The sequence below is a fragment of the Mirounga angustirostris genome, unplaced genomic scaffold (genome assembly GCF_029215605.1).
Source record: "Mirounga angustirostris isolate CCGP_5_RB_7025 unplaced genomic scaffold, mMirAng1.0.hap1 SCAF_9, whole genome shotgun sequence".
NCBI lineage: Eukaryota > Metazoa > Chordata > Mammalia > Carnivora > Phocidae > Mirounga > Mirounga angustirostris.
In genome coordinates, this window is record NW_026991717.1 from 133,045,838 (window position 1) to 133,056,846 (window position 11,009).

At 42.8% G+C, this 11,009-nt stretch overlaps 1 protein-coding gene across 1 annotated transcript in view; it reads left to right on the forward strand.

Moving 5' to 3' along the window:
• Positions 1-2,118, forward strand: part of GOLGA5 (golgin A5) — a 41,195-nt gene extending 39,077 nt beyond the window's left edge. The window contains exons 12-13 of the mRNA XM_045901426.3: positions 283-346; positions 1,640-2,118. Coding sequence (XP_045757382.1) covers positions 283-346; positions 1,640-1,720 — 145 coding nt within the window. The 3' untranslated portion in view covers positions 1,721-2,118. The remainder of the gene's footprint in view (positions 1-282; positions 347-1,639) is intronic.
• The last annotated feature ends 8,891 nt before the right edge of the window (positions 2,119-11,009 follow it).

An 11,009-nucleotide genomic window follows, 5' to 3' on the forward strand; every position in this document is an offset into this window, starting at 1 on the left:
GTTTGCCTCCTATAGTTGTAGCTGAAGAATTAAGGGAAATAGATTGTATTTAACAGTCAAGCCACAAACAGTAGAGAAAGTATTTACTGTGATGTTTCCATATGGTTATTTTAAGTAGTCATTTAACAATCTACTGTAAAATGATTTTTCTTTTATGGTGGCCACATAAATAGTTTAAATGAGAGAAATGCTAAAAAGCATCATTAGCTGTGACCACAGGAAGATGTGCTTTGAGTGTAACTGTTTTCTCTCCTCCCCCCCTCCTCACCTCCATTTGCACAGCATCCGCCTGGGAATTTTTCTCCGGAGATACCCCATAGCACGAGTTTTTGTAATTATATATATGGTAAGTAAACTTATTTGAAAAAATAATGCTACAGTTGATTTTTAACAAGTTTTTTTCAGCTGCTGATCATTTTGACTAAAAGTCCAGTAATTAGTTTTGAAAGAAAATAGAACTCGTTTCTGGTCATTAAAACTTTTTTTCTCAAGGATGCAAGTAGAGTTATAGTTATTACATCTAAAATATAAATTGCTCAAAGGCTTGTCCTACAATAAATTTACCTGGAATGCAGTTTAATAGTTCCCTCCACTTCTGAGCCCCTCTAATGACAAAAATATGGTGCAAAACAATTGATTTCATTTTTATGTTGATGTAAAGTTTCTTTGATTATTTTTTTATTATTTTTGTTTGTTTTGCTTTATATTCTGAAAGGATCTCAAGGCTGATTTTCATTCTTTCCAATTTCTTAGCTCTAATACAATGGTCACCATGGTTTGGGATACTGTTTCATGTGTCCTTTGACCCTAAAAAGTCTTCTAACTGTTCTGAGTGAGGACATCTAGTTGAGTTAAGACAAGCAGTCTTCCTGAAAAAGAAAAAAGCTTACTTAGAAAGAAATTTCTATGTGATCCACTAGAGGGAAGAGTTACTCCTTCAAATAAAAAGTTTTTTAAGAAGTGAGGGATGGAGAGAGGAAAAGAAACAAATGGAACAGCATCAAGAAGGTTTTAGAATAGGCGCCACACAGGTGGATTCCCGGTGTTGGAGATGATAACAAACACCTGTGCCATGTGTCATACTCAGCGCTGTCGTGAGGGAGCTAGGGCACGTTCCTCACTGTAGGTCCTGTGCTAGACCCTAAATCAGCCTCTGAAGCCTGACACATTATTCCTGTCAGGAATGTCTTCCCATCTCCTCTTCACCAAATCATGGCTAAACCCTTTTGCAAAAACACTCACCATGACTCTGTTCTAAAAAGCCTTTGCAACCAACTTCATGTATATCTAGCAATTTTAATCCTGGCATCTACTCTGCATTGTAATCACCTGATTGGTTATTTATGTGTACCCATGCATATTATGAATGTGCTAACGACTTTGATAATTCTCAACTGAGAATTGTGTAGGTATCCAAACCGTTACCCTCCATTGCACTTAGCTCGTTTGTTTGCATGTTTGTTTCTTCATTATTTATCCAGTAAACAGGTACTGGGCCCTTGCAAGGTTGCAGAGACCCAGTGCTAACCACAGGACTGCAAAGACAAGACATGGTTCCCGCCCCCAGGGTACGACACAGTGGGCCTTTGGTGAAGGTTGATTTATTGGCTAATCTGTAAATTGTTTTCTCTTTCTTTAGGCTTTGCTTCACCTCTGGGTCATGATTGTTCTATTGACTTACACACCAGAAATGCACCATGACCAACCACATGGCAAATGAACTGAGCCCAGTTACTTCAGTGATTGGTTGTCTTTTTTCAGACTTGGGATCTGCAAAAGGACCCATTGGCTGAAATTGCTGAGAATGGTGCACAAGGTTATTTCATCACTACAACCTTTTAACTCGTTAAGTTATTATACAAGTGCTCTGCTACCTAAATCTTCCTCTCATTGCCTTCAAATGGTAAGAGTTTCTAAAACAGACAGACAATAATTTAATAAGCTCAGCTCTGCTTTTTCTGAAGTCAGAGGTTCAGTGTATATTTGTACACACATAGACCTGCTGGGTTTGTTCACCTCTGTACAGACCATCCTATTTTAGGTGACACGCATTATGGGTTATAATCAGGGAAACTAATTGTATTTAGTGATACAAATAAAATGTTTTCTTTTTGATAATTCAGTCTGCTTTTGTATTTTCATATATTTAGCTTTGCAAATATGGATTTACTTCTTACATGTTAAAGACTTGATTGGTATAAGTTTTCGTATAAACATAAATAAAATTTACTGTGCATTTTTCTTTTTTATTTTATTTTATTTTATTTATTTTTTAAAGATTTTATTTATTTATTTGACAGAGACGAGGAGAGAGGGAACACAAGTAGGGGGAGTGGGAGAGGGAGAAGCAGGCTTCCCGCCAAGCGGGGAGCCCGATGTGGGGCTCGATCCCAGGACCCCAGGATCATGACCTGAGCCGAAGGCAGACGCTTAACGACTGAGCCACCCAGGCGCCCGCATTTTTCTTTTTTAAAGTAATAGTTTCTCATCCCCATTAAATAGGACCTTTCCAAACGAACTGTAGTGAGTAGAGCAGAAATCAGCAGTGGCGTCACGTGTAAGTGATTCCTGGTGCTTTGCCCCTGCTCCGTTGTATGCACCTCTCCCTCCCATCCCCACCGTACCAGCTTCCTCTGCTTCTTACACACCCATTCACTGTCCTCCTCTTCTCCTTTTCTCTAGCCTGTACCTTGGGTTAGCTCAAGACAACCCTGCTTGTCGCATTTAGGAATGAAATCTGTTTTATCAACCTTTGCACTTTTAAGACACTCCGTGCAAAGACATTGCAGAGTTATTCTCTAAAAAGAGACATTTTCTTTGCTTTAATTCAGTATAATGTCTCTTTTGGCTTTCCTTTTCCTCCACATGTCGGAATTCTTATTTTGTCCTCTGATTACTGGTGGTCTTTCTTCACGTGTGATTAATACATGTAGTTCTTGGGCAGGGGTGTAGTTCTTCGTATCAGGAATGTTGTTGAAAACGTCTGCTGGTGCCCAACTGAAAACCTGACCAGAGTTTCTGTTCTTAATGACATCTGTACTGTGACTTCAACTGACCTATACATTCTTCAAAAGTTTTGATACCCTAGGAAATGTATATGTTTCTTATTTTTCATCAGAAAATGAAGTTTTGAAGGTCATCTGATGTAGGCTTGAGCTTTTTCTCAACTTAGCGTGAATGAAAAAGGCAGAAATGCCACATCAGCTAAAAGTAGAGATGAGAGATTGGGGGTAGAGACGCATTATTCAGTCTGCGGGTTTATGTCACCGTTCTTAACTCGGGTGCGATGGCCTGTCAGAGTGGAGCTGTGAGGCCAGGGTTGATCTCAAACAGGATAAAGTAAAAGTTTAGTCTTACTGATATCTTTTAAAGGTGATTTTTCCTCTCTTCTAATTTGGAAAAATTCCTGGAAAATGATTAAAACCAGGTTACGTAACTTAAAATGGAAAACAGCACATGCTTCATCGTCGTGTCCTGCCAGACTTCCCATCTCTGTGTGTCCTCCTGGCTTTTGTAGGGATGCCTCTAAATCTTTTTTCAGTCTTTGCACTTTCTTGGCTTTGGAAATAGTTTGACAAAGTGTTTCCAAGATTATTTTTCTAAAGTTACTTTTTAACTGAGTTTCAGTTTCAGTATTCTTAGCCACTAACAACTGGGGAATTTTAAAAAGTGTTCCCTTTCATTTATCCTCAGCACGAAACCTTGACCTAATTAAAAGGATTGCATGAGAGCCAATCGTTTTCCTTTTCTATCCAGTGTATTCATTTAAAGACGTTATATATATATATACATATATATAATACATAGAGTGTATAATATACATACATTATATATATGTATGTTAACATATATTATCAGAACTCTTATACTGCTTTGTATTTATAGCTATCAGTTAGAAAATAAGATTGTTTTATTATTATAAGAATATTTCTCTTTCTCTAAACTTTGTGCTTACCAAAAGCTATCATTTCGGTTGCTACAAAACAAAACCATCAAAGGAAAAGCATGGGTTTTGTAAACACATGTTAAACGGCCTGTTTGGTGGAGGAGGGGATAGGCTGTCTGGAGCTGGGCAGTCCAGCCTCAGCTTAAGAAGCCTTAAGAATCCAACTCACCCTGTGGAGGCAAAAACCCAAACTACTCGAATATGCCTCACTGGGTGCTAGCTGTCTGTGGCAAGAGGCCGGCTGTATTGGAAAAGGCCCGTATGGGCACCTTGGTAGGATGGAAGTAGAAGGAAAGAACTGTTAAAGCCAAAGAGCATAGTCAGGGACTGACGGCCTAAGGCAGGCTCTTTAGGCTGTGATTGGTCAGAGGAAAGAAATGATTGAGGAAAAATGTCTTAGTAGTTATGCTGAACATGTTTAACTAGTACTCCTATTAACTCTTTCCTGAGTGAGAAGAACACAGAGTAAATGAACTTCACACTTCTAAGACTCAAACACACAAGACCTCAAAATAAGTAAGTTTTTTTTTTTTTATAAGAACATGTCAGCGTCAAGTGTGTTACCTTCAAAGCCTTATTCATAGAAGATATCTCAAAGAAAAAAGTGAGTGCTCAAGTTTTATTTTAAGCTATAATCAGGCTACAAAGTAATTCAAATTATGAGTGCCTTGTGTGCTAATCCCTTCTAGGAACTGGGAGTAGCAGGGACCAAGTCTCTGCCCTGGTGGGAAGGCAGACCAAACATATGCATAACATGACCCTTGATAATAAATGCTGGGAAGAACAATGTAAAGGTACAGAGAGAGGTAGGGGAGGGGACCGGGGAGTCCTCTGCAGAAGTGACCCCAGCACAGGGCCTGAGTGCAGGGGTGGGCCGTGCGCAACCCAGTGGGCTTCCTGGGCATAGCTTACATAAGGGCAAAGCCTCTGGAATGGAAGCAGGCTTGGTGAGGCCAAGGAGGCCAACGTGGCTGGAGCAGAATGAGGGAAGAGAGAGCAGTGCGGTCAGTGTGGTAGCGACCTATAGCCCGAGGTAAGGACTTGGAATGTGAAATCCTTTTGTTTCTCCTTAGTAACCGCCTCTGACCTTGAACCACCAATTCCTTTAAATTTCTTTTCTAAATTTTAAAACTTCAAAAAATCTGTATTTAAAAATCCACAGGCTACAATTGCTCCACACGCAAATGATGAACAGTATAGATTTCATTTTGTTGCAGTGAAGACAGGCTGAACCCAAGGCGGGTGACTACATTGTCCTATGTAGTTACGAAGAATACCAGATCAATGAACTTGTGCATTCCCCCACAACTTCTCGGTCTCCACGTTCACTGTTAACTCCTCATGTTTGTTCAAGCCAAGAACAAACAAAAATGAAACGAAATCCAAGAGTACAGCTGAAGACAAACGTGTCCCAGGTTTGACTGACCAAGCGCAGGAGGACTCACTTCCTGGCCCCACCGCTGTCGCACAGTCAGACCTCAGAAACCCCAATGTCTTTGGACATCTCTGATCCCCAGACGGCAAGGACTGCCCTTTTTTATCCACTGTTGTATCCTCGGTGCCCAGACCAATTCCTGGCCCATCACTGGCCTCGAGTTGATGTTCACTGAACTTCACTGGCTGCATCAGGCAGAGCACCAAGCTCCTGCACATTTCCTCTAGTGCTTCGAGACCTTCGCTCAGCATCTGTCCCGTTCGTGCGGTGCGTCTGGTTCCTAAAACCAGACCAAAAACGAGCAACTAACTAGCTGGGTACGTTGACAGTGCTGAGAGCTCAGACTGGGCAGGTTGCCAGGGTTTCCCCAAAAGGAGAAAGGCCGTAAGTATTTACAATAACAAAACCAAAAGGTGACCCGAGGATACTGCTGCTTTAATCATCAGGGAAATTTCAGTCATGCCTAATGGACTTTCCCAAAAGACAGTGGAGAAGACTTCTGAAAGCAGAAAGATACTCAGGTTCAATTTTTGGAAGTTCGGCAAAGCAACAGCTGCATATAATTAGGTTTGTTCCTCATACCAAATTTCCCTCTCTTCCCCACTGGACCTCTCCCCTCTAGGAGTGATGCTTAGGCGAAGTTTGCATAAAGTAGTAAGGTTGGTGCGTGCACACTTTTCAGCCACTAGCAATTTGCTTGAACTCACAAATATGGTGTAAGTCAATTGAATTCAAGAATTAATTAAAACCTTAAATGGAATCACAGCTAGAACATGCTCTCTAACGGGCCGATATCACCAGCAAGGGGGTGAAAATTGGTTCTTAGGAGGGCAAAAACACTGTTTTCATATGTAAAGCCCGGGTGTACGTGCCGTGAATACCAGGAGACCTGGCACTGAGATTTCATGGAGGGGAGTGACGAGGACAGAAAAGGCTGGGAGACACTGGGCTGGACCATAAGGCAGAGACCCAGCTCCCGCCCTCATGGAGCCTGCACCCCAACAAGGGAAACTGATGCACATCGGAGCCATGAATGGTCTGGTCCTCACCACCTCTGAGCTTCAAGCCCCATCACACATCTTACTCTGCACTCCGGTCTCTTGGACCGTTTCAGTCCGATCCTCCCCAATTATTCACGGCCCCTTCCCTTGAGAGGATTTTACTTTCTGTCCCGCCGATGTCAGCCCTGGCCATAAACTGACTTCTTTGGCTGGTGAAATGTGAGTGGAGGGGATATGTGTCATCCCAAAGCAAGAGCTTTGAGCATCATCTTGTGGTTTGCCCCTCGTTCCTCTGCCGTGAGCCCAGCATGTCCCCGATAGGTGCTGCTCTTTCAGCCTAGGTCCTGGAATGATGACATGGAGCACAGTCAGACGTGGAGTGTGTCCACAGGGGACATGTAGCTTAAATGAGCAGTAAGTCTTCGCTTCTGTGGGACCCTGAGACTTGGGAGGTTGGTTGTTGGGGAACATAACCTAGTGATGGCTGACATGTACCCACCAATGCACCATGCCTCCTCTCCACCTCCAGACCTCCCCTCTGCTTACGACACTTGCCTTCTTACCCCCGTCCCTCCTGCCGTCAGTTTAAATGCCACTTTATCTACGAAGTCTAAACACCTCCCTGGGCGCCTGGGTGGCTCAGTTGGTTAAGCGACTGCCTTCGGCTCAGGTCATGATCCTGGAGTCCGGGATCGAGTCCCGCATTGGGCTCCCTGCTCAGCAGGGAGTCTGCTTCTCCCTCGGACCCTCCCCCCTCTCATGTACTCGCTCTCTCTCACTCTCTCTCTCAAATAAATAAAGAAAATCTTTAAAAAAAATAAAAATTAAAAAAAAAGAAATACTTCCCTCCCTCTCCCTCCCAAAGAAGAAAAGAGATGGATGCTGGGTGCCTATAGTGGGCAGGATAATGGCCCCCCAAAGATGTCCATGTCCTAATCCCTGGAACTTGTGAATACGTTACGGTAAAAGGGACACTGCAGACTCAAGTAGGTTAAGGATCGTGACACGGGGATTATCCTAAATTATGCAGCAATCTTACATCGGTCCTTAGAAGATGGGAGGAGAAGGCAGAAGAGTCGGAAGGAGATGTGGTGGCAGAAGCAGAAGTCAGAGGGGTTCAGTTGCTGGCTTTGCAGATGGGAAGGGGCCGTGAGCTGAGGAAGCAAGCGACCTCTCCAAGCCGGAGAAGCAAGGAAACGGAATCTCCCCTTGAGCCTGCACAGAGCAACGCAGCTCTGCCAAGGCCTTGATATTAGCCCAGTGAGACCCCTTTCAGACTCCTGACCTCCAGAACTGTAAAAAGTCATTTGTATGTTTTAAGCCACTACGTTTGTGGTCATTTGTCACAGTGGCAACAGACATCCATGGTGTCCCCCCAGTTACGAGCTCCCATAGCACACCGCAGGCCCCACTCATCACACTGTGCAGAACGGAGCTGCCTCTTCACTTTCCGTCGCTCCAGCTGGACTCCACGCTTGATACACCTGTCTTGTGTCAGTGGTGTCTTCAGAGCCTCGGAGGGTGCGTAGGACACAGGAGGAACAGTGATGTGTGACAACGAAGAAATACAAAGCTAAGAATTGGATGCTGCTACTTTCCGGCTTGCTTACCTGGCTGTGGCCAAGCCACTAAACAACTCTGACTTCAGTTCCCACATCTTTAAGAATGGAGACACGGGAAAGAATCATACGGAATTTCCCCATAGGTAAAAAGAGCATTTCCTAAGTTGAAGATGTATTCAAATGTTAGTTTTTTTGGTTGGGTGGTGTGTTTATTTTAAAGTTGGGATGGACTGAGAAAGTGGGAAACAACCCTGCCGACAACCAGTTGACCATGTTTCCTAGAGCAAGATGGTGACAAGGCCATTCTTGGGAGCACAAAAATGACTAAACCTCCCCTCTTCGACAAGCACTGTTCCTCTCTGAGCCATTGCTGCTCTGAGCAGTTGGCTATCTGATAGAAGGTCCTCCATATTCAATTCTCTCATTCTACCTGCAAGCAAATGAGTTCGGAGACCTGTCAAGGTCCTCCCAAGTAGTTACAAACATGAGATCAAATAGAATCTTTTGCTTGTTTGTTTTCATACAGCCATGGGGTTAAACTCGTTGGTCACTGAACATGCCCCCTTACCAAATCTGTCTGGTATCGAGTCTTCCATTTCCCGTCTTGGCTAGAACCTTCCAAGAGCTTTTAGTCGCTGGAGAAAACCTGCCGTATTTTTTCAAATAACACTTAGTCCTGGGGCTAAGCCAGATATGTTCTGATGAGAGTTAATTGTTCTTCATCAGCATGAAAGGAAGCAGGTGTGTGTTCCCTGCTGCCATCTGATTTATTTCCCGCAGCTCCAGGAGCAGACATTCCATCAGCCACGCAAGCAGGAAATTGCCTTTCTGCAAAAGGTAAACAAAGAGGGTTTGTGTTATTTTTAACTGTAAAATTGGACCTAAAAACCATTCAAATCACTTGGGCTTTTTCCCCGGATCATTAGAATAATATTCCTTTAATAGTGAGAAACAGAAGACTATAAAGAAGAAAATATCATTTATCCATAGGCCCATCACTCCAAACTAATAAGTCTTCACATTTTGGCCTGTTTCCTTCCAGTCTTTCCCCCCACCCCTTGTGTATATGCAGAAAGATCCAGAAGTGGAGAAAGAGTGGGTATAGTTGAAATCATTGTTTTCAATGAATCCATGCTCATTGCAAAAACTCCAAGCACCAATGTATACAGAACATTCTGGTGTCCTTTCAGCACCTCCCCATCCAGCCCCTTTCCAGTGACAACCACTGTGAAATTAGGAAGAAATGGGTTAATACACATGATGCTTTAGTACTCATAAATAGTAAATAACTGTTTAATGGCGTGTGGCACTTGTTAAGTGGATTCTCCTCACCCCCTTTGTGGCAGACAAACCCTAAGCTTATCTCCAGTGATTTCTCACCTCCTGCTGCCTATGGTTTTGGGTCATTCTTTCCTCACAAGTGCATGTGGGACTCATGACTTGCTTCTAACCAATAGAATATGGCAAAGGTGATGGGATGTCAGCCTTGTGATTATATTACATTATATAAGAGTCTGTCTTAGCAGACTGGATTCACCTTGTTGGTGATGAAATGAGTGGCTGTGGCTGTTGAGGAAGCCCACAGGTGACTGTGGGCAATGTCCAGCCAACAGCCAGCAAAAACCCAGGGCCCCCAGTCGTACAACCTCAAGGAAATGAATTCTGACAACAAGCTGAAGGAGATTGGAAGTACATTCTTCCCCCAGGCAAGTCTCCAGATGAGACCATAACCCTGGCCAACATCTCAACTGTAGCTTTGTAAGACCCAGAAGAGAGCACCCCACTGAACTGTGCCCAGACTCCTAACCCACAGCAATTGTGAGACAATGAGCGTGTGTTGTTTCAAGCCACTAGACTTGTGGTAATTGGTTATATTGAGATAGAAAGCTAGTACGCTTTTCTATGCATTTCCATACTGTAGTGGTCGGGACTCCTTAGGTTCAAGCAACAGACACGAGCTCTATCTGGTATAAGCAACAAGGAAATTGACAGGTTCACCTAACTTCAGGCACGTTTAAATCCAGGTATTCCGACACTGTAAACTGGTATCTTTTTCCTTCCTTCTTAGTTCTTCTTCAGTGTCAGCTTGATTCACAGGAAGCTACTCCCCAAACAAAGATGACAACACATCCCATCAGCTGGACAACCTCTGTGGAAAAGAGTACTCCTTTTACCATATAGGTCCAGCAAAAGCCCTGGGGTTGATGTCCATTGGCTCTGGTTGGACTAACTGAAGACGTGCCCACCGATCCCCAGGGACAGATGGATGTGGTTCATAGGCCCACATCCAAACCTCATGAACCAAGAGAGGGAGGGGTAAGCTCCAAAAGTAAATAAGGGTGCTGCTAGTTGAAGCAGGTGGAATGGAAGCTGAATGATAAAAGTAATGACCGTTCACCGTGGGTACCTGCCTACTTGTATATGTACATGTCTATGCAACTTTATATAATACTTTGATGTCCCAACGGTTCTAACAATATTGTCATAAATACCTGCCATGCAATTTTTGCCAATGTTGCTAAAAATCAGCACAGAAAATATTAAACTCACAGGTAAATTGAAGAAGTAACACAATGAATATCCACATGCCCTTCACCAAGATCCCCTCATGGTTAACACTTTGTCCCACCTGTTACCTGGTTTTGTTCTGAATGACAAAGTAAATTGCAGACCTCATGACCCTTCATCCCAGGATATCTCAGCTGGGATTCAGGAAGAAAGTGTCCTATTTAACAATACCATTAACACATCCAAGAAACGTAACATTGTGCAAAGATATTCCCTAATATCCAGTTCCTGTTCACATTTTTCTGAGTCCAGAAAATGTTCTTTGTAAGCTGTTTTGTAAGTTTTTTTCTGATCCAGGATCCAATCCAAGATTGCACGAGATTAACCTATCTCTTCAATCCCTTTAATCTAAAACAGCTCTCCCCTCCCCTTCATTTGTCCTTTGTGCACTGATTACATATATATATATATATATATATATATATATATATATATATATATATATATATATATATATATATATATATATTTGGTTTTGGTGCACTGATATTTTGAAG